This window comes from Chanos chanos, chromosome 1 (genome assembly GCF_902362185.1).
Source record: "Chanos chanos chromosome 1, fChaCha1.1, whole genome shotgun sequence".
Lineage (NCBI taxonomy): Eukaryota > Metazoa > Chordata > Actinopteri > Gonorynchiformes > Chanidae > Chanos > Chanos chanos.
This window is the reverse complement of record NC_044495.1, coordinates 22,354,711-22,377,875: the sequence shown is the minus strand read 5'-3', so window position 1 is coordinate 22,377,875 and position 23,165 is coordinate 22,354,711. Positions and strand designations below refer to the sequence as shown.

The window sequence follows — 23,165 nt, the reverse complement described above, 5'->3', positions numbered from 1 at the left end:
TGTTAAAGAAATATCACTTGCACAACTCCATAGGCTGTTTTATCTAAAGGCATATCTAAATGTATAGCTGTTAGCTAAATGCATTAACTCAAAGGCGCAGTTCTGTTTGACTAAAATAAATTGCCGTTTTGTTTTTTGTTGTTGTTGTTGTTTTTTCTAGTTTTAATAATAACATATGAAAATATGTTAAGGTTCAGAGTATATGTCCACAGCGAAGACTGAAAATGACCGCAGAATCGACAGTCTTCCTCGCTAAGGATCGGAGGCAGGACGCAAAACCATCAAATGAGGAACCTAGGATGCTGTTATTGGTCAATAAATGTGATGATCATCAACTGTACCAAAAGAAGCCGTTGGCCTACACGGACTCTGAGAAAAAGAAGAGTGGTAGGCGTAATAGAGTGGTAGGCGGATAGTTAAAACACGTAGTGACCTGAAACCTTCCATGCTCACGTTATTTTCTCAAAGCTCTGTCTTTGAAATAATCAGTAAGTGACCAGTATTTGCTGTCTTACTACAACCAATCAAAGTAATGGTACCATATCTGTGACCATAGCAGTTAAGCTTATCACTAGTCATTATATTATCAGAATATGAAGCTGGACCTGTAATTAAACTCCTTGGCTCCTGTCCTGCATGTATCAGAATAAATGTACGTGTCTTTAGCTCTGACTTATCAGGAGGATGGGTCTGAGTCCTTGCAGTCTGAGGAAATAGAAACTAAGCTGAACTCCCTGTCAGGCTTGTGTCATCAGTTTGAGCACAGGATCAAGGCACAGTCAGCTTTCCTCTCTGTTAGACCAGAAGACCAACAAGCTCTGGTTCGTTTAGCATCCTTATATGCATCCACTTGCAAACACACGCACGCACACACACACACACACACACACACACACTCTCGACAATCCTTCTAATACTACTACAGCAAATATTTATATTCATGATCAGAAAATACTGTATGTGAACATTTGAGTGGACACACACCAGACTCACGCAGCTTCCATTCTTATCTGTGTTTGTGTGTGTGTGTTTTTTCATAGACGACAGTAATGACCTCAGAGCTTGCTCTGATATGGCAGGATTTTGAGGGCGTGATAGCTGAGCCCACGCTAACTCCAGAGGAGAATAAGCACCTGCGCACCGAGGTCATTGATGAGGTGCTGAGGATCTGTGAACAACTTTACCTCAACTACCTCCACCTGCTCGACACCCTCCAGAGACGCGCTGTTTTTAGCGAACAGGCCAACCGAAGCCGCCTTGCTGCTCAGATGGCCTTAGACTGCACCAACCTGTGAGTGGACAGTGCACCCTTTTTTAAATTAGATGGGGAAAGCAGCGTGAGTAAACCTAACCTATTCTAAAGTCTTCTGATTTTGGGCTGATGCCCTGTCCACTTATGTAAAGAGTGGACCAAAAGTCAGTCTGTTGTTTGCAGCTTGAACATCCATTCAATCAGACGAAGTGTTGCTACAGATATGAAGGGCAAACGGAGGGCCAGGCTTAGTGCTGTGGCACAGGGAGATGGACAACAGGGGGCTCGTGAAACACCCACCCCTCTGTACACCAAGACTGTCATTAAAAAGAGCCTAATGCACAAACAAATACAGAAAAAGGCCATGGAGAGAGACCTCATGGAGGTAAGTATATAGTGTATGAGTGTGAGAACACACTGATGTTAACTTACAGCAAAATGCTAACACTAATCTCCTGAATTCCTTAAACACTATTTTTTCCTTTTTTGGAGATCAAGATCAAGCTCATTAGTAAGGTAATTGTCTGTTTTAACTAGCTTTAATTAGCTGTTAGTTACAAAGTGTAAAGGGACATCTGAAAGTAATCTACTTACCATGTGAACACTAAGAGATACAGTGGCTCAGCAGAAAAAATGCCAGCTCACCACAGTAGAGATCCAGGTTTGCACTAGTGGTTCACAGTTGTAGGGAACATAGTGTGAAACTTTGCAGGTATTACAGTTCCCAGGGGAAGTCCTCCACATGCTGGCAAAAAGAAGCAGGCAGTCTATCAGAGGACACATGTAATGTACAGCCTCCCTGGTCGTTCTGGGGATTGTGTAATCGACAGTGAATAGCGATATGGGGGATTTTGCCATGACTACGTTTGGAAGAAAAAGGAAGATAAAATATGATAGAATATATAGATAAGAATATGGAAGGTAAGAATATGATAGAATATGGAAGGTAAGAATATGGAAGACAGAATATGAAAGAATACAGAAGATAAAAATAGCAAAAAATGTTTTGGTTTTTTTTTTTTAAAAAAGGTAAAAAATAGAATGTGACTAATGAAATTGCTTCCACCAGGTAACTGTATAGACACATTGTGTAATATAATTTTTGTTGATAATCTTCCTGGCATAGCCATCTGAAACTCAATAAATTATAATTCCAGACTACAGAATAATGAACTTTTCTTCATTAATGTGACATTGCTGCAATGAAAAAGTGATTCATTCCCTTTGTCTTTTTAGATTCAAGAAAAAATTGGAGACTTGGATTTAGAGCAAGTGTATAAACTCATCCCCTGTCATTTGGACCAAGTTAACAACAAAATAGACACAAAATGTATGTTAAATGCCTATATCCAAATACACACACTTCCACTAGCACACAAACATACACAAATCCTACAGCTTTGTAATAAGGACATGCTAAATGTGTCTAATAACTTACACTTGTATTGCATGTGTATTGGTGCATTAGCCAGCTTGCCTAGCGTTACAAGACAGGAAGAAGATGACTGTACTCTTCATTGTCACTTCAGCAGATTAAAGGTAACAGACAAGTTCTTGAGACAGACTCCCTCAGATTCGTAACATTACACTTGTATCAAATGGTTTTATTTAAATTATCAGTTGATAGCCTTGGTTTGGAAAGCTAATACTAAACAGGTTCTTCTCATATTCACATTTTCACAGTCTTCACATGGAACAAAGGACATCATTCTGGTTTGGATACTTGTAGCAATGCACATATTTATCAAAGAGAGCGCATTATGTTAGTTATCTCTTCCTAGGGTTGCCATTCCATGCCAGACCTGCAGAGGGAGACACTGCTGGAGGAACTGGAGATGAAAGCTGTTCTAGCTAGACCTAAGTCCCCCTTAGTGCTGTTGGCCACAAAGTCCTGCTCCAGCTCAGAGAATCACATTGAACCAGCTGATGACCTAAAGAGGTGAGATCATACTCACCTAAGTCATATAATTCCCCACTGTGGATGAACTCTTACTATCTGTCCAGCACATTACTAATGTACTTAGAGTATGGGATGTGGGGGAAGTCAAATTGAAAGATGTGTAGGGATCCAGGTCTGCCCAGTCATATAGGTCTACAAATTACTACATTGACAGAAGTAGTAGAACTACCTCATGACAAACTCCTGTGTTCCTGTGAACATGCATTTTTTTCTGGTCATGTTTGTGTCTGTGTCCAGGTTATTACAGGACAAAGTTTCTTTGGAAAAGCCCATGCTAACAGATTCTGAAACAGACCTGCCTCCTCTGATTAAGGCTTTGTCTCACACAGACTCATCCAAACCGCACCATGTCACACATATTCTGCAGGTATGAGATAATAATAAGAAATAATGAGAAACAATCATTTTCTTATATTTTGATAATATGGAAGACACCCAAAGGCCTGTAACACATTACTGATTTGTTTAAACTTCTGTGATTCAATCCATCTGTTCTTGCTGGGAGGACTGCATCTTACTACCCATGTTTTCTCCTCTTCTCACAGAGATTGACTGAGGAGGAACAGTGTTGTGTTAGAAGGAGCAGAGAGTCCACAGGGCGGCCTGAACACCCTCAGGGTTCTGTGGTTAGTGTGCCTCTATCATCCCAAACCATTGCCCGGACAGCTACTGCCAGGTTTCCCGACAGAGTCTTCCATGAGACTATCAACATTCAGATGTACCCGCCAGTCTATAATGACCTCACTGGAGAGGTAGTTCTCACACACACACACACGCACGCACGCGCACACACACACACACACACACACTGACACACGCACACCCACACACATATACACACACACAAACACACACAGACACACACACACCACATGTTGAAAATATACTCATAATTGAAAATATACTTATAATGCTCCTAAAACTGTGGCAACAGATAATGTATTACATGATATCCTGTAAAATCTTCTCTAACCCTCTAACCAATTAAAACTAGATTGAGCTTGCTTCAGTTAGATGGCTTGATCGGAATCTCTTTGCTGGAGCTGAAATAACAGAACTGCATAAAGAATTATCCAGAAGCATTTCAAACCAGTACCTGCTCTTTGATGAGGTAAGTGGAGGACTCGCTGTCCGCTTTATTGGGTTAATTGGCTTTTTTTAAACATCCAATAAAGTGAATACGTTGATTTTATTATATGTACATGTGTATGTGTGCTATATGTTTAGGACCCTATGATAGAACCTGCCATGGCCAATACCAAGAGTAGCCTAAAGAGGAAGAATTATGAAAAACTCTTCAACCCTGTTCTAAAGGGACAGATCAGACTTGACATGTCACATAAGTGAGTTTCATAAATAGAGGATGCTTTACTCTCATCTGAATTGTTTGAACACATCCCAGCACTTCCACTTTGGAGAAGTCATGGATGGAAAGTAAATTGTCGATTACATAGATTTTTTTTAATTTCCTTTCTATTTCTTCTTCTGTACCTCTGCACACACACACGCACGCACACGCACACACACACACACACACACACACACACACACACACACACATACTCTGGTTATTCTCTCTTCAGAAAGAGAACTGACATTCCTGAAGACCACAAACGGCCAATGGATATGACATCACATGCATACGCAACCTGGCTCAAGTGGTGGAAATCCAACCTGTCCCCGGATGATTATTTGACATATGTCTCCAATCAGGTCACAACTAATTATACCCCCCACACACACACAAATATATGATCTCAGCTTGGTGCAGAGAGTCTGTCAGAATATGTAGACACAGTTTTTTTGTCACTGAAATGAAATCACTCATCAGTTAAATGTTGGATTTAAAAAAAGAATTTGATTCATTGAAATGTGCATTAAACACATCAACACAGTGTACCAGTATTACTTCATTGTTTTGTTCTGTTCAGGGGCAGTATTATTTGCTTTGTGATGTTTTGTTTAGGACTCGGACTACCTCTCTGTGATTTTTCATCTCTATGACAGCGTTGATAGTGATGATGAAGAAGATGAGAGGAACAGGCTTCTTCAGCTCCAAAGCGAGGAGATAGAAAGGTCAGTGGAGACTTAGGTGTGTGTGTGTGTGTGTGGTTGTGCTCTGGCCTTTGTATATGACCCCTCAACACAAACATACACAGTGCAGCCTATGTCTCATGTAAAGGGGATGAACTGGAAAATGTGTCTGAGTTGAGGATGTATATAGGGTTATGCGTCCTTTTGAGTGATGCACTAGCAAAGAGCTGTACTTTGTTACAAAGGTAAAGACTGAGTAATGTGTTTTCTTAAAGGTAATGTGAAAGGGAATTCTGAGTTGAGACCACAGTTATTTACACATTTTATGATTTGTCCTCCTTAATTTACACGTCCGTCTCTCCTCAGGAGGCAACAGGAGAAGGTTGATGCCCTGAAAAGGCTGAAGCAGACCTATGTGCCTGGTCTGTGGAATGTAAACTCTGTAATGTTGGGAGGCCTGTGGAAAGAACCAGCTCTGGAAGGTCAGCTTCAGAGAGGGACACTTTTAAACTCATCTTTTATCAAAACATAGCCTCAGCAATAATGATCCATTAAATGTTAATGTAACATCCTCCTCTCTGTTCTGTTTTTTAGAAAAGGACAGTGCAGATGAGGAGTTTCCATCTAGCTTCAGACAGGTGCTGGGATCAGTGTTCTTCCTACACAAAATACATTTACCCCCTTTCTTATAATCAGCATGTTTTGCAAGTTTGCAAGTTTGCCATGTTAATCTGTGTAAAACATCTGTTAAACACCTAGTAACTGTGCCAAAAGATTACACTGCCCAAAGACCTCAAATGACAAAAGGGTCACTGCAAAATGATAATCTCATTCCATCCATTTATATGGTGTCAGCAGAGACTCCAGACAGGTCAACTGAGATTGACGCCAGAGCCCAGAGACGCAGCGGCAGGGAGAATGGATGGTGATCAGCTGCAGAAAAGACTTGAGAGGATCTGGAGCATGCTCTACTTACCAGAATCACAGAGGCTAGACATGGCCATTAAGTACAGCTCCCAAACATACAAAGACCAGCTGGAGGAGGTACAGTACCACCACACTGACCCACTGAATCAGCTCAGTACTGACCCACTGAGACTAATCTGACAGAGGTTTTCAGTTAGAGTTTCCCTTTACTGTTACTGTTCACTTATAATGGAAGATATACTGCATTATATTGTAGGTAGTCTATGTTATTTACTACAGTATATTCTAGGCTTTTAAGATGGTTGTCATAGTTGTGTTTTGCTTGTGTGAGTCTCTCAAATGGACATTTAACATTCTAATAGAAGTGTGGGAGTCCTGTGTGGCTCACTGACTTCATAGTCTCCTGGTTCTCTGTTATGTGAAGCAGTGCCAACACTCTGGGCCTTTGACACATAATCACTTAGTTATTGGGTAACAATGAACATTAAGACCAGAAGTGGGCTGTTGTAGCTCTTCTTTTCTAAAGCTGAGGTAATTCTAAAGGAAATCATCCTGATACTGTATTAAAAATTAATATATTTAAATGTGCACTGACAATGTGTGACACTGCATGAAACACTATTTTCTGATTTTTTTCACTTTGGCATTTTGGTAGATTAACCCTTTCTGTTTTAAATGACACTGTAGCATCCACCGTATTTGTTTTTACGAAATGCAGTCATTTAACAAATGGCCTTGTGGGAGATTTATGCAAGAAGAATTGGGAATTCAAACAAAAATGAAAAGTATACTGTTTTAATGCTGATAATATTCTCCTTGTGTGTTGTATAAATATACATTCACTTCTTACAATATTCTTACATTCAGAAAATGTGTGTGTGTGTGTGTGTGTGTGTGTGTGTGTGTGTGTGTGGGCTCAGGCGTCAGCAGCTTGGGAGCATGCTGCTCAACTGATTCAGCAGAGGGAGCTAATGTTGTCCAGACTGGAACTATTTGAAAGGGAAGCATCTGACCCCAACAGGTTCTTCCAACGTGGTAGGCACGATGCTAACAGAAAAAATAGCAGTTTTAAAATAGCAGTAACAGCAATACTTTTTAAAATAGCAGTTGATTGGCTATCAACTTTGGTTAGATTACTTTGGTTTGGCTACTGACATTTGAGGGTCAGTATAGAATATTAATTGTATGTTTTACAGTTTTGCAGTACAAAGCTTGCTTAGTAATTTTATGGAATTACATGGCACACACACCTACATCAGGCTAATCTTTTGATTGAACCTCGCCTTAAAAAAAAAAAAAATCCATCCTTGTTTCTTGTGTTTCTGTCTTGCTTTCCCAAACAAAGGTTATAACGGGACATCCATTGCTCGGATGGATGAGTCTAGGCGCAGGGAGAAGCTCAACTCCCAGATTGCAGCTCTTAATGAGGTGTTGACCAAACGCATCCATTATATCAAAGAAACCTTCAATGATACAGTCACTTACAAAGTGAGTAACAAAGTGAGTTAATAAATGAGATGAATGTACTAGTAAGCATGTATGAGAAAGCCAAGTAATTTTAATTTTATCAGATACAGATGCAATTACCAGTGTTGGGATACTTACTCAAAGAAAGTAATCCAATACAGATTACCAATTACTTCTCTCAAACTGTAATGGGATTTACTTTACTGATTACTAACTGTAAAAAGTAACTGCTACTACTAGTCATTACTTAACTTCTACAGTGCTCTCTAAAACCCATACAAAAGTACAAAGTAGAATGGATTACACCTAATCGCTCCCTCAGTGCTTTATTAGTGATTCAACAAAACATTACATAACTATGTATGCACTAAGTAATGACTCACTTACTTTGAAAACATATGGACCAGCAAGCAAAGGCCTTTAGTTCAAGTAAAGAACTGCCTCAAAATATATCCTCGTAAATAAAAATTAAAACAAAAAGGGGTTACAGAGTATCCAAGTAGTTTGAGAAATGACGAAGGCTTCCCAAAGAAAATTAAATCCAAATTTTAAAACAGTCCCAACATATTACCAAAACCATTGCTAACGCTGGACTAATTTTTCTTCCTCATCTCTGAAATAGTGGGTATATCTCATTAACAAAAGACTCAATTTTTTTGCTGGAAAGCCTGTTCCTCTTTGGGGTCAGCACAAGACTACTTAATCTGAAAAGGTAGTGTTGAGATTTTGCAAAGAAGTAAGATTCTTTGGCTTTGACAAACCTTTTGGTAATTTATCTCTAAAAAGATTATGACACAAAATGCACGTAACTCAAACTAGCAACTGTAGCATTGACTTGTGTCACGTACGTCAGCTGTCACAGGTAGTGACACAAAGGGAGCAGGTATTAATATATGAATGACATTTATGTTCTGAATGTAATCCATTGTATTAATATTATTCATTTTGAAATATATATGTAATGCAAATAAGAACACTCGAATTCAGTAATTGTAACGTGATTACAAGAATTTAAACTGTAATGCCTCACACTACTCTGTCACAGAGAAAAGTAATTAGATAAGTGTAACATGTTATCCCCAACACTGATAGTCACTCTTATTTGTTATTAGTGAGTTAACAAGCGTTTTGGGTCCTGTTGTAGGGGAGACCATATGGAGAGAAGATGCGATGGGACCGCATTGAGATGCTGTACTGGCTTCAGCAGGAGAGACATGTCCAGGCCTTGGGAAATTTAGTGGATGGTTGGAAGAACCTCCCTGTCAAGCTACCCCCATTAGACCTCAGACAGAGACTGTACAAAGACACCTACCCAACACAATAGGCACAGAGGCCACTGAACTGCACTAGCAATTGGATGCAAAGCCTGCCATACAGGAAGAGATTGGACCAGAACTCAAATGTCAAAACCTCATCAGCCTATGTCTCTTGCACAAGTGAATGAAACTATAGAATGAATATGACTTTGGCCGTGCTTTTGATGAGCCTTATTTATGACAATGATGATATGTGTAACTTCTTACATTAAGTATCTCTCACCAAACATATGCAGTATGAGAGGATAGTAACATGAAGATGAGGGTATTGTGTGCCAATGAGGACAAACAAAGAAAAAAACACCCCTAACTAAAAGAATATGCGATAAAGAAAGTATTTTCCTTGTGTTTTTGTAATCTTTATTATCTATTAATATCTGTTGCTGAGAACAGAAAATGCGCTACATTACTAATAGGCAGAAACACTGCATAGTGTGACGATGAGGATCCCTGACAACCGTGGGATGGTCTATCATCAGGTAGGATTGTGATAAAAAAGGCTAAGTCAAGAGACAGAGAGGTTGGCAGTGAATGGATCTAGTTAAGAGTGAGTGAGGTTAGGAAATGGGAAAGAAGAATACACTGATAGACGATGGTGGAGAGGAGGAATGACTTAACAGGTATTCAGATACTCTCTAGAGCACTCAGATGAGGGGCATTTTTTGTTCAGAATTCTGCATAAATTAATAATGCAGCTAACACAGGAGAATACAGCAGTAGAGACAGACACAATACAGACATGTCAAGGGGGCAAGTTGAGGGTGTCTAAACAGAAATACAGCAACATCTTGTCAGGCTGAGTGTTAGTTCAATCACATGTTACATTCTTCTCCTTTTCCTCCCTTCTTCCTTTATATTTCTCTTCACGTGATGTTGATGTTATCTCTTTATGTTTATGTTATCTCTTAGCCACCTAATGGTGAACATGACGTGGAGCGGGAAGTCCCCACATTGACCGCGACGCGTGTGCATTCACATACACATTTAATGAATCTTTTTTTTAAATTTAAAATTAATTAAGTAAATGTGTGTGTCAATGCACACGCGTCGCAGTCAATTCGGGGACTTCCCGCTTCTCGTCATGTTCACCACTAGGTGGCTAGGTTCATCTGCCCAGTTACAGTCCCTTCTCAGTGTATTACCTCAGCATATCACATGGTTAAAATGAGAATTGCTATTGGTTAGTTCGCACCGGTGAGGCTGTTTTTGTTGACAGTAAGGAAGTACTCATTTAAAAAACTAGGTGGGGATTTTTATGTGGTTGACAAGAATAATTTCATAAAACTGAAAGAACACGAAGATTTTTGTATTGACCAAGACACTGAACATAAGTAAGTAATTTATTGTGTTTTCCCTATCTCATGTTCCGCTGCAACTTGCTGGCAGTTATTTCGTACATTGTGTCACTGACTATTCGTTAATGACTATACTGTTATACCAATTACCTGGGCACTCTCTCCATGGTAATTGTTATAAACAGCCGAAATTGCACCGACTTGTGTACCATCAAGTTGAATAAATACATATCAAATTTGTAACTCGATGAGCGTGTCTATCTCTCATTAGCTATTTTAGCTAGGCTTATCTCCGAAAGTTTTAGTTGGTCTATTGATTAAACGCTTACTGTGTGCTGAGGATTTCTAACATTCTCAGAAACACGAATCAGTTCATACTGCTTTCCCGGGTAGTGTTTACTCTGCCGTCGACAATATCAGAGATTCACAAGAAACTCCGGAAAAGTTGCTGAAATCTCGTCAGAACTTTTGGAATTGCCTTTTATCTATACAAATGCGCTGTGCACGTTGTTTTGGAAAAAAGAGTGCTGTTATATAGTGATTGTACATAACTATGATTATCAGTTAAGCGGACCGTTCCCTCTCTCTCACCACTAAATATTGTCAGTAGGTACCATCAGCTGTCAGTCTCGTCTGGTTGAAGGGGAGCGCTACATGTGTTGCGATGGAAGAGACGGCGAGGAGCTGTCTGTTGCGCTCCAGGCCCACTCTGGAACAAGACATCAAGGCCTCCTACCTAATGGATCACATGATCAGTGACGGGGTCATTACAGTGGATGAGGAAGATCGGATCCTTAGCAAGGTGAGTTATAAGGTAGCAGCTGAAGAAGGTGCTCCATGGGGGCGCCTCTGTAGAATATGGCATAGCCCACTGTGGTAATGCAGCTTATTTCTGCAGCAAGGCCTGTGGGTCAGTCACTGCCTTACACTTGGAAAAGCTTTCTGGGTCTTGCCCTGGTCCACTGCATATAAGAATTTTAGAGGGGACAGCTCTAAAATCTTAGGGAGCTGATTTAGCCTTGATATATCAGTTCTCTGGGGGATCCAAGCCTATGATTATGAACAGTGCTGAAATCTGGATGAGCTATAAAGTCATAATGTGTGTGATACCACTACTTTTATTTAAATCATTGTCTGCGTTAATCTTTTGAATCTGCCCCAGCATTACCATACTCATTAAACTCTATTCACTCATTCAACTTCTTTCAACTCATTAACTGATGCAGCCAAGCCACTGGTTAGCTGAATCAAGTATACTTAAGCTAAAATATGCACTGTTGTGAGTTCAGTTGAATTCAGTTCAAGTTTACACAAGTGAAATGCTTCAGCAACTCTTGTAAGGAGCTGATCCTTAGCCATACAGTATATAAAACTAAGTATACTTGATGCAATATGCAGTGGTGGGGGACACAAAAGGAACATGAGGTAATGTGTTGTACAGTAAACAGTGTGTTATGTAATATTCATGTTGTTCAAAGTACTTTGCACTCTGTTCTTAGGACAGAGATGATGAAGCCATGGATACATTGAAATTACTGCATGGATGCTTTATTGAACACCATCGTGTCGAAGTTCATGCTATGAACAAATGATAATACCCTGCTGCTTGGCTCCTTGTATAGCTTTCACCAACTCTTTCTTTAGCCCACTAGAAAGGACCAAGCAGCAGCCTTGTTGGAACTGCTCCTGCGGAAGGACAACAGGGCCTACATCTCCTTCTACAATGCTCTTGTTCGGGAGAGCTATGGAGACCTGGCCAACTTGCTCCATGGAGACCTGCCTGTCCTCTCTCCCGAGGGAGAGAAAAGTTTCTCAGATGGGGTTTCTTCTTTTGGTAAGTAGGAATTCACAAGGCGTCTGACAGTTATGATGTAGCATTTGGAACATAACACGGCTGCCATATATCACATGAAGTAACAGTTCATGTGAGGGGAGAACGGGACATCAGTGAAGCTAAAATTCGTAAAGACAAAAGTCCTTTGGGAAAGTCATTGTTAAGAGTGTGACATACCAAGTTTTTTGTACGTTTAAAGAAATCTGCCACTTAATATGTAAATATACAGCTTTATGAAGTACCTTTAAAAATGAGGCTGTACTTTGGTCTCTCTGTGTTTCTGTGGTAGTATCTCAGATTCTGAGTGAAGGTGGTGTGCCCCAGAGACCTGTGGTGTTTGTGAGTCGGTTAACCCTCCTGAACAGCGTCAGAGAGAAGCTGTATCGGCTGCAGAAGTCTCCGGGCTGGGTGACTGTGTTTGGCATGGCTGGATCAGGCAAATCTGTTTTGGCTGCTGAAGCTGTGAGAAATGAGAATATCATTAAAGGTGAATCTTTTCAGGCAAACGTGGAAAAAAAGATGTTCTGTCTTTCTTTTTTTCCTTTGAACTGTGTGTTTCTAATGGTCTTGACTGGTCTTTGATGTAGAATTTAGAAATGTAGAAAGCTGTTTGTGTATCAGTCTGTGTGCAAATCCACATGCATCCTTCTCAGCATCTTATGACAAACAAAGTTTTTTTGTTTCCACCTTTCTATCTGTAACAGTACTTTTAAAAGTAGTCCGAACTACAAAGACAAGAGTTATAAGTTTAATAACAACAGTAATAGTGGTAGCTAGTGATTTTCATATTTCTTCCCGTTCTCTCAGAGTGTTTCCCAGATGGAGTACACTGGTTCTCAGTTGGTCAGCTGGAGAAGGCAGACTTGCTAGTGAGGATGCAGTCTCTGTGTTTTCGTCTGGAGCAGAGTCAGACCTCAGAGTCCTCTCAGAGACCACCTAACTCCATTGAGGAGGCAAAGGAGCGCCTGCGCTTTCTCATACTGCGCCGGTACCCGCGGTGAGTCACACAGAATTTCTTTTACTTATTCACACAGAGAAATGTGACGGCATAATATCCGTTCTTCACATCCTCCTCCTTATTCTCTTTCTCTTTCTCTTTCTCTTTCTCTTTCTCTTTCTCTTTCTCTTTCTCTTTAATCATTAATTTCTCTTTCTCCTTTTCCTTCTGTTTTACCTTTTATTTCTCTTTCTCTTTGTCATTGTACCTATTTGTAATCAGGTATTTTTTTTTCCATAATTATATGCTGTTGCAAATTGTTAGATTTGCTCATATTTTGTTAGTATGCTCTGCGTATTTGGTGTTTGACTGAATGTATCCTTTTACCAATTTCAAAACAGCACTGGCACAATGAGCATTTTCATTTCATGGTTTAGAAATGGAAACCTTAAAGTCATGTTTTTCTGCTTTCTTTCTCTGTATTTTTAATCGCAGCTCCCTCCTGATTCTGGACGACGTCTGGGACAGCTCAATTTTGAGGGCTTTTGACATTCAATGTCGGATCCTCCTGACCACCAGGAACAGGAGCCTAACGGACTCTGTGAGCGGTACAAGAACCCCTCTCTGTCACTACTGTTTGAATTTACCGCCTCATGATAGAGCCTTCATAGAGTTCACAGAGTTCATGTTTTTCTGCTTGTCTATATGAGGACATATACAAACCATACAAAAAGTATATACAAATGCAATACAAAAGACATTACAAAGACTTTGTGGCATATCTCTGAAATTTTGAAAAGCATATCTTTTGTTTGTGTGTGTATGTGTGTGTGTGTGTGTGTGTGTGTGTGTGTGTGTTTGGGGGGGGGGGGGTATGTCTGTGTAGGTCAAAAGTTTGAAGTGGCTGTTGAAAGCGGTCTGGGTGAGGACAAAGCTCTGGAGGTTTTGGCCCTATATGTGAATGTTAAGCCTGAGAGACTTCCAGAACAGGCTCGCAGCATCATTAATGAGTGCAAAGGTAAAACTCCATTCATTTAGAATTTATCCATAGTCCATTGCTGGGTTACACAATGTGCAGTGGTTATGTTTGAAATAGTTTACTTCATTTCATATCGGTATGGACTTGTCATTAAAATCACAATGCCTCTTAGAATACACAGTTTTAAAAATGGCTCCTCACTTCATATGAGTTTTTCATCCAAAAAAAAAATAAAATAATTGCAAGCAGATAAGAAGGTGTTATGACAATGGTGGGTACCCTTCATTCACTCTCTTGCCTGTCCTAAATATACACTGCATTGTTCCAATAAACACTTACATTAAAACGTATTTTTATGAAATTAGGGCTGATTATATAAAATGACTGTAACTTAAAAAGGTGTGTTTTTTTGTACATTTCACATTTCTCACAGGGCAAATATTGAATGATTTTCAAACCTATACTTGTGGTGAAAACGACAGGTTTGCTGTTATTAGTACAGAAGTTTGTAGGAGTATAAAGATACATTTATTTTCTCAATGTTTTTATTTCTGAATTCGTGAAGTTCTCAATTTCTACTTTGATTCTCCCTTCAGTGCCTCTGTTAACATGAACACCTAATTTCTGAATGTATGTACTTAATTACCTGCCCCTCCCTTGGCTTCTCAGGCTCTCCGCTGGTGGTCTCTCTGGTTGGAGCCCTGCTGCGGGAGTTCCCTGACCGCTGGGACTACTACTTGCGGCAGCTTCAGAAGAAGCAGTTCAGACGTATCCGTAAGTCCTCCTCATACGACTACGAGGCCCTAGACCAGGCCATGGATGCCAGCCTGCAGGTGCTGCCTGATGATCATAGAGAGCTCTACCAAGACCTGAGTGTGCTACAGAAGGATGTCAAAATACCAGCCAAGGTGAATTGTTGGTCTTTTGAGCCCTTTTCTGTCTCAAACCTCCTGTAAGGACTGATGTTTTTCAGTTGATTTCTTTCTGAGCTGCTGTGTTACAGCAGTAGGGCTTTGGTCATTTACGTTTAAGTACAGTTGCCTCCTCTTTTATTGTACTTTTGGTCTCATTTGGTTTTGCCCTTTACGTATTTAAAAATCTTATCACTGATCTCTTATGTAACTTGGTGCTATATTCTCTGTATGACCCTGTTTTTTTATATCATCTATGCAACCAATGAACATCAATAATAAAATATTGCTACACTTGAGAGGAGGGGTACCAGTTACGTCAAGATACCCAGCGAAACATTTTGTGTAACAAATAGCACTAAAAAGTTTCAGGTTTTATTTGAACCACTTATACAATACTTGGGTTCATGTCTAATTTGAAATGAAGTTTTATATATAATGCGGTTTGTGTCTCTCATCTAGATGCTGGCTGTGGTGTGGGATTTGGAAGATGAAGAGGTGGAGGATGTGCTTCAGGAATTTGTCAATAAATCATTGCTCTTCAGAGACTGCAACAAGCGGCCTTACCTCTACTACCTCCATGACCTACAGCTGGACTTCCTCACTGAACAGAACAGGACGCGACTCACGGTGGGTGTTATGCTCAGTCAGACGCTCTTTTTCAGAGAGAGGTCACAGTCACGGTTCTCTCCTTCCTTTTTTTAAATCATCCATTATGTACTGATTTTGTGTGTGTGTGTGTGTTTTATTTACATGTTTGTCTGTGTGTATATATGTTTACTATTGTATCATGCAGGACCTGCACACCAAGGTGGTCTGTCAGTACCAGAAATATTACAAGAAGGGCCCTCCCACTTCTGGCGATAAGGAAAGTCTTTACTGGTTCCAGTTTCTGACGTATCATATGGCCAAAGCAAGCCTCTCAAAGGTAACACATCTTATAGCCATTCATAGCTCCCATGCATACCTCATATGGCTACCAGTATACCACCTTCCCTTCTAGTATAGTCTTACCTGTCTTCCCATCTTCTTCTTTCCCTCAGGAGCTTTGTTCGCTCATGTTTTCTCTGGATTGGGTTAGAACAAAGGCCAAGAGAATGGGCTCTGCTCACCTAATAAATGACTATATGGAGTACGGCACAATTCTTGACCAAGAGGTTAGTAGCTTTTCCAGCTTGGTTTTGTCACACTAGGTGTTCTCCTTAAAATACATCATTGTTTTACCTCTGCTTTAGTATCACAAAGGCCCTCTCATTATTTCATTTCTCTCATACTTCTCTCTCTCTCTGTTTCTCTGTCTCTCTCTCTCTCTCTGCCTCTCTGTCACTGTGTCTCTCTCTGCAGGGCAGTGATGTAAGGGCCCAGTTTCAGGAGTTCCTGGCTCTAAATGGACATCACTTAGAACAGAGGCCGTTCCCTGACGTGGTGCAGTTGGCTCTGTCCCAGCCCAGTAGCTCTGAAGTCTACCGTCAAGCCAAGCTGCAGGCACTGGAGCTGGCCAGCAGAGGGGCTCTCTACCTGGACTGGGTGTATGTTCACCACTCCCATACACAAACTCTAACCACATCAGCTGATAGGAGACCATTTTTTAAATTTACATCCTTTACTTAAATATCCTGGACCCAGTCTGTCTTTGGATCCGTTGATTAGAGTATAAAAAGTCAAAATTCAGCCCCCTCATTTTGACTACATCAGTTCTCTTATGATCATCTCTGCAAAGATCTTTCCATGACAACTTTTGAATTGTTCTCAGAGATCATTGTTAGAGATACAGTTTTTAAGAGCAAATCTTATCCCGCAAGCTTTGATTTACTCCAGATCCTTCTAAAACTTCTAAAGCTTAAATTTCTTCCAATGCCGTCACATTGTACAAACCCTAGTGAGAATGGCCACGTATGTGAGAGAATGAAAATGGTTTATTGCTTGGCAACCTGATGGTAGCGTATAAGACTCTGAATAACTTGAAAAGCAGGACTTTACATCTTAACATTGCCAGATCACTGGTCACTTTCCATGATATTTCCTCATGGTGTTTTCTTACAGGAACAAAAGTAGTCTGGAAAATTTGTCTGCTCTGGTGGTGCAGCCCCACCAGGGCTCCATCTATCACGCCTGCTTCTCCAGTGATGGAAGCAAGATTGCCTCCTGTGGGGCCAGCAAAACAGTGCGGGTACACGGCGGAATTTCTCTGTTTTTCACTGTTTGTTTACTGCAATACTGTGGAAATGGTGTGTTGAAGTGTGTTTGTTACTCCGTAACTCGTAGGTTTTCAAGAGCACTACTGGGGAGAAGCTGCTGGAGATACAGGCCCATGATGATGAGGTTCTGTGCTGTGCTTTCTCCCCTGACGACAAACTCCTTGCCACCTGCTCCAGTGACAGGAAGGTCAAGGTCAGTCCGACACATATCTCATGAGTCACGTCGATCAGTTTGTTGGTCCGTCTTTCAGCGGCACAGATGATGAACAGTCACTCATTCATAAAGTCAGACAGTTACAGGGTATCAGGCAGACAGAAATTCAGTCTGTCATACAGTCAGTCACAGACAGTTATTCAGTCTGTTTGTTGGTAACTTAGTCAAAGAGTCAGTTGGTGTGTCTGTCTGCTAATAGAGCTGTTGTATTGCTGTAATGTATTGTCTCTTGGCTTGTTGTGTAGGTGTGGAATGTGGAGCGGTGCCAGTTAATAAGAGTTTTTGCAGAAGAACATGAAGAGCAGATTAATCATTGTCGGTTTACCAACACCCGCCAGCGCCTCTTATTGGCTACCTGCTCCAGTGACAAGTTCCTAAACGCAAAAGTGAGTGCATAACATCTATAACTCTGATGGGTTTATGTCCTCATTCACTTTGCTCAAGCCGTCCCCTCCACCCCCTGTTCTCTGCAGCTGTGGAACCTCAATAAGCCCAGCTCTCAGAACACCCTGTTTGGACACACTGAACCTGTCAATCACTGTTGCTTCTCACCCGATGACGCGTACCTCTCTACTTCATCCAGTGATGGCACCGTGAAGGTGGGTTTATGGAGTGTGTGTGTACACGTTTAATTTATTAGGCCTTTTTAGGCACCTGAATAACAACCTCGTTTTTTCTGTTTTTCAGTTGTTTAATGTGTCATCAGGGAACGAGTGGAAATCGATTGATATTCACAGTCTGTTTCCGGAGCAAGACGAAGATGCAGATGTGATTGTGAAGTGCAGCACTTGGTCTGCTGACGGCTCACGCATCATATGTGCTGCCAAGAACGCCATCTTTGTGAGTGTGCCTTCTTCTGTGTGCCGCCACTGCTGTGAAACAATTTGCCTATATTTGTGTGTGAGGAATAACAGTTTGATTTAAAATGGTGGATTACTGATTCACATAGTAGTACCAAAGTCATAATTCGGGTTATGGTTGACCAGGTGCATAATACATGCATCGGCAATCAAGTGTAGGGCCTAAGATTAGGTTTCCAACATTAGGCAAGCAGGTGCAGCTTTTTGTGAGGCTGGCTTAGTTTGCAGTGTGTGAGTGGAACTGCAGGTCAGGTGATAAGGTTAGCCCTCCTGCTGTCATTCCTGATTGGTTGTGTAGATTATGCATTCTCTGTCCGAGGGCTACTGACCCTGCGTGTTATTTACTCATTTCATTATGTCCATTATGTCTGATGATAACTTGTGCACATTGTTAGTTCAGAGAAGTTATCACACCCCCTCATTTTTGTTGAATTAGGCCTTTTTAAAGTAATTTATGGACATGCCAATATGCATTTTCCACTTTACACCTGCTCTATATTTGCCATGAACAATGTATCTTTCATGATATATCTTAGGTTGGTTTTTTTGTTTTTTGTTTTTTTTTTTGTCTTAACTGGTGTGAATGTGTAGATGCTCAGAGTAAAATACAATTTATAGTCTTGGATTACTCAATCCCCACTACCAGTGTTTGTATAAAGATACAATTTGTATTTCCTGTACACACTGTAGTCTTTCCCTCGCTTTGTCCGCTGCCTTCCCGGGGCAGACTTTTGCTGTAACTTCCTTGGTGATATTTTAATTTTCATGTGAAAAAGCCCTGGACATGTTCTTTGCTTTGTTAAAGTGCTCTTGTGTTTGTGGTGTGTAGGTGTTTGAGGTGGAAACAGGGGACATGCTGTTGGAGATCAGGACGAGTCGTCTTAGCACAGTGCAGTACTGCCACGCCTGTCCCCGCAGCCAGCTGGTGGCCATCGCTCTCTCACACTATGCTGTGGAGGTAGGCCAAAAAAGTAGTCAACATATACTGCTGACCTAGAATTTAAACCTAGGGTTTTACTTTGTCTCTCGCTTTAAAATCTTAAAGATAGCGTACAACGGTAACCTACATCTTCAAATTTGAGCAATATTGTTCACCTTATTCTGTGAAACTGTTAAGCTACGCAGATTTTTCAGCTCTATTTTAGTATTCGTGCTGTGAGCCATAAGGAGTTTCTTTCAGAACCTTTAGCATCTCTACACTCAGATTATCCACTCGTGAGACTGTCAGATACGCTAACTCTAAGTGTCTGTCCTCTCAGCTCTGGGACTTTGAGGCCAATAAGAAGGTTGCAGACTGCGGTGGTCACCTGAGCTGGGTTCACTGTGTTCAGTTTTCTCCAGATGGGTCACTTCTCCTCTCTTCTTCTGACGATCAGACTATCCGAGTAAGCGCTCAGATCTTTTCACATCTTTTCCTTTTTCTCCACTGTTCTTGCCAATTTTTACCCCATGATGTCTATAGGATATACAGTGTTTTAATGCTTAATGTTTAACCTGTTGTTTCATTTTGTGTGTGATTTATATAATAACCATGTCTCAGTGTTTCCGTGGCGTCAGACTTGACGTAGAGGAATCCAAGTACCGTGTAGCTGTAGCATATCTTTTTTTGAGTGCTGCGTTTTGTGGATAAGACCTTACCCTCCTACACTAACACTTGTGATGTCACCTGTAGCTGTGGGAGACCCAGAAGGTCCACACGTCCTCTGCCGTGTCACTGAAGAGAGACTCCGACGTGCTTTTCGATAATGGCGACATAATTGTAGTTGCTGCCGACAACAGAAATCGATTGCAGGTAATACATGACCGGAGTAAATTCACGCATCTTGTATGTGTACGTGTATATGTAATACCACCTTAAAAGAGAGGGAGGGCATTGGGAACAACTGGCTTACAGACACGTATGTTTGTCTGTGCGTGTGTGGCTTTTTTGAAAAAACAAAAACACATTGTCAAGTACGTAAAGTATACCGAAATGACTGAGGGTAAGAGTTAAGTCATTTTTTAATGCTTCATCACTGAACCAGGTTTAATGATTATTTACTGATGACTAATTGGTAGTTTTGGTTTTCTTTGCTTGCATGGGTGAGAAGGTGCGGAGTGGGACGACAGGATCAGTGATGTTTGAGTCTGAGGAGCTAGAATCAAGGATTCGATGTACCTGCATCTGCAGACAGCCTCTGACCGTGGCACTGGGTAGAGAGGATGGACTGGTGCAGGTAAGACTTAAACTCACCTCAGACAACTGAACTGTCACATCTTCAGCCACCATCTTCAGTGACCACCCCTATCTTTCTAATCCCCTCATTTCTAATTCCCGTTTGTTATTTACTCTTTCACATCCTGTGTCTGCTCTGCCACTCCTCAAAAGTGTGGAGCAGTGTTTTCACTGGGAGGTCTGGAAAACGTGAGTACCAGTGAAATGAAAAGCCTCTGAGCAGCTTTGGTCTGCGTTTGACTGGAGATGGGATAGAGTGAGCATACAAAGCAGTGTGGGGTAAAATACCTCTCGGCTTGTTTGAGGTTGTTCTTTATGACTTGCTGTGGTGGGGAGTAACACACCTGTCAACCTCACCCTGGAGGATCTTACCGGGGGCGTCAGTTGCAGCCGTCTCTCTCTGTGCCTGGCTCATTTTCTCTTTCTTTTTTCCGTAGTGAAAGAAAAGGAATGCATGTGAGTTTGTGTTTAGATTAGCAGTGGCTCAGGAGTGTCTGCGGACAGATGGTGTGAGCGTGTCCTTGGCTGTGTTGGGGAGCTGTACGGTCTCTCCTCGCTTGCTTCCTAAATTAATTAAAGCCCCTTTAGCCAAGGCTAACAGCAGCTTTCATGCAGAGAAATGATGTCTCCACGCCGGTGCCTTACAGTTAACGTATACATGAAATAGCACATGGCAGCACCTTTCCTGACTCTGAGGAATGGAGGGAGACAAAGAGGGGCCAGGGAAAGAAAGGGATACAGTGTGGAATGCAATGATGTTCTGCAGATAGTTAAGAACGGTGTGTGTATATATATATATATATATATATATATATATATATGTGTGTGTGTGTGTGTGTGTGTGTGTGTATGTATGTATATATATATATATATATATATACACACACACAAGTTACAAAACATGAGGCAAGACATTAAAAGTATATATATGGAAATCATGTTACATGTTCAAATCATATTACACAATGTGTCTGTAAAAGTACACCATTCAACTCTTCAGAGGGTGCTCCCAAACGTCTCTCAGAAAAGCTTTAGCCCCAACACGACACCAAAGTGCATCACTCCAAAGTGTGAGCTTGCTATGCAGTCTTGCAATTCCTTTGCATTTTACAGGAGTACTGCACTTTGCTTTTTCATTCTTAGTCTCAAGATTTTTGCCTTTTTTTTTTGTATCAAGTAGAATGATTTTACACTTTTGCATCTCTAAGAGCAGTTCATCTTACTTACAGCAGAGGGCATCACTCTGTAACCATGGTAAAGGATCATCGAATGAGCTTGCTTCAGTGTTCGGTGCAATCATTTAGATGTGATGCAAGCGCTGACACATATAAACGAGCGAGGAAGGGACATTTGAACCACTTTGCCAGAGTGAAAATGCAGTAAAAATGGGCTACTATGTACGTTTTGAACTTTGGATGTTAACAGTTGAATGTTTTCATGCGTGGTTCACCAATTGTCTGTCAAAGATAAGAGTGAGGAGGAAAGAGGCTAGTGACTTGTGTGTGCATGTCTGTGTGTTTTTAAGTGTGTGTGTGTGTGTGTGTGTGTGTGTGTGTGTACCACAGCTGGTAAGAAAGATTAGTGTTAGGCAAGCTCTGTGGACTTTCGACAAGAACGCTGCACAGCGACACGTCCCACAGCAAGGCTTAGTGCAGCCAGTAGGACCAAAAACAGGCCATGTGCAGGTAAAGTAGGCTGCCTGCGTGTGTTTATGGACTGTGTATATGCATCACAGAAACAGGCCTGTGCCGTTAGGACAGAGTTGAGGTTTTGACCACGCGCTATTGACTCAACAATGAAACCCCTGTTTAAAACAAAAGCTACTCAAATCAATATCAACCCCAGCAATTCCAAACTTTTATTGTTTTTTAACATCAAAACCTGTCTGCAGCCAATCCCAATCCACAAGCCATGTCACCTACATTCTTCCAGAGCTATGAAACCCAAGAAAACAATATTCAAAGACTCTGAAACCAGTGGCAGGCAGAAAAACACCTGTTTTCTGTTGAAGCATGAAGTGTACCTTTATAAGCCTCAGGGTTATGTTTTGATGTGGAGCAGTTTTCCAATATCAGGGCATGTTAGCCAGGTCTTCATTGTAATCCGACGTGAAGGATCAAACCTTGCCTGCTTCTCTCAAGACAGGCCTCTAAGACTGGGTTCTTACAGCCATCCAAGAGCTCTGCTGCTCGTTACCCAGAGGAAGGCTATGTTATATGACAAGCCTGTCGAGGAGGGGCTACACAGTGTGAAGTCTTCTGCTCCAGCAGAAACATATCTGTGTTTCAGTTCATCAGTGTCCTAAGGAGCCTCTGAGTAAAGGAATCAATTGTGTTAGATTAAAACTAGAACAGAGGAAGTGTCTCTACGAGGAATCTTACTGAATTGTTACTATTACTGAAGAACTCAGTTACTGAAAACTGTCAGCGCTGCTCTATTTATTTATTTATTTATTTATTTATTCTGAAAAATGTGATTCTCTGAAGCTGAGGATCTACAAGTTGAGTTGCCAGCCCCCTACAGAGTTGCTCCTACATGTGTAGTGGCTCTTACCAGCTTTAGGCTATGTTCAGGCTGTTCTGTGTTTCACATCGCGTGTGAGTGGGCTCTTTCTGTTTGCCATAGATCAGTATACTGTCTGCATTTGTTTGCATGTCAGTCATTTAGTGTTCAGTTTAATGTAGAGTCAAGGACATCATGAGGATCAGTAACTGACTATAGATAACCTCATTTGCATGAATTGTTAGAACAGGTTGTGTGATCTGT

General features: G+C 41.0%; 2 protein-coding genes across 2 annotated transcripts in view; both read left to right on the top strand.

Moving 5' to 3' along the window:
- Nucleotides 1-224: 224 nt before the first annotated feature.
- ccdc87 (coiled-coil domain containing 87) lies at nucleotides 225-9,911 on the top strand. Its single transcript, XM_030773262.1, has 18 exons — nucleotides 225-387; nucleotides 667-773; nucleotides 1,041-1,291; nucleotides 1,436-1,637; nucleotides 3,034-3,191; nucleotides 3,450-3,579; nucleotides 3,758-3,964; nucleotides 4,207-4,323; nucleotides 4,440-4,555; nucleotides 4,796-4,925; nucleotides 5,179-5,288; nucleotides 5,616-5,728; nucleotides 5,841-5,884; nucleotides 6,105-6,290; nucleotides 7,094-7,208; nucleotides 7,519-7,661; nucleotides 8,785-8,936; nucleotides 9,866-9,911. The coding sequence occupies exons 1-18, from the start codon at nucleotides 225-227 to the stop codon at nucleotides 9,909-9,911; spliced, it is 2,490 nt and encodes an 829-aa protein (XP_030629122.1).
- A 333-nt stretch (nucleotides 9,912-10,244) lies between these two features.
- The window catches only part of apaf1 (apoptotic peptidase activating factor 1), a 34,552-nt gene continuing 21,631 nt past the window's right edge, over nucleotides 10,245-23,165 (top strand). Inside the window, exons 1-21 of the mRNA XM_030777194.1 lie at nucleotides 10,245-10,287; nucleotides 10,859-11,053; nucleotides 11,896-12,085; nucleotides 12,375-12,572; nucleotides 12,893-13,082; nucleotides 13,518-13,630; nucleotides 13,909-14,040; nucleotides 14,671-14,909; nucleotides 15,375-15,542; nucleotides 15,709-15,840; nucleotides 15,956-16,069; nucleotides 16,257-16,441; nucleotides 16,956-17,082; nucleotides 17,178-17,303; nucleotides 17,570-17,710; nucleotides 17,798-17,923; nucleotides 18,012-18,164; nucleotides 19,014-19,142; nucleotides 19,444-19,569; nucleotides 19,857-19,976; nucleotides 20,275-20,400. Of these exons, the coding sequence (XP_030633054.1) occupies nucleotides 10,916-11,053; nucleotides 11,896-12,085; nucleotides 12,375-12,572; nucleotides 12,893-13,082; nucleotides 13,518-13,630; nucleotides 13,909-14,040; nucleotides 14,671-14,909; nucleotides 15,375-15,542; nucleotides 15,709-15,840; nucleotides 15,956-16,069; nucleotides 16,257-16,441; nucleotides 16,956-17,082; nucleotides 17,178-17,303; nucleotides 17,570-17,710; nucleotides 17,798-17,923; nucleotides 18,012-18,164; nucleotides 19,014-19,142; nucleotides 19,444-19,569; nucleotides 19,857-19,976; nucleotides 20,275-20,400 (2,973 nt within the window). The 5' untranslated portion in view covers nucleotides 10,245-10,287; nucleotides 10,859-10,915. The remainder of the gene's footprint in view (nucleotides 10,288-10,858; nucleotides 11,054-11,895; nucleotides 12,086-12,374; nucleotides 12,573-12,892; nucleotides 13,083-13,517; nucleotides 13,631-13,908; nucleotides 14,041-14,670; nucleotides 14,910-15,374; nucleotides 15,543-15,708; nucleotides 15,841-15,955; nucleotides 16,070-16,256; nucleotides 16,442-16,955; nucleotides 17,083-17,177; nucleotides 17,304-17,569; nucleotides 17,711-17,797; nucleotides 17,924-18,011; nucleotides 18,165-19,013; nucleotides 19,143-19,443; nucleotides 19,570-19,856; nucleotides 19,977-20,274; nucleotides 20,401-23,165) is intronic.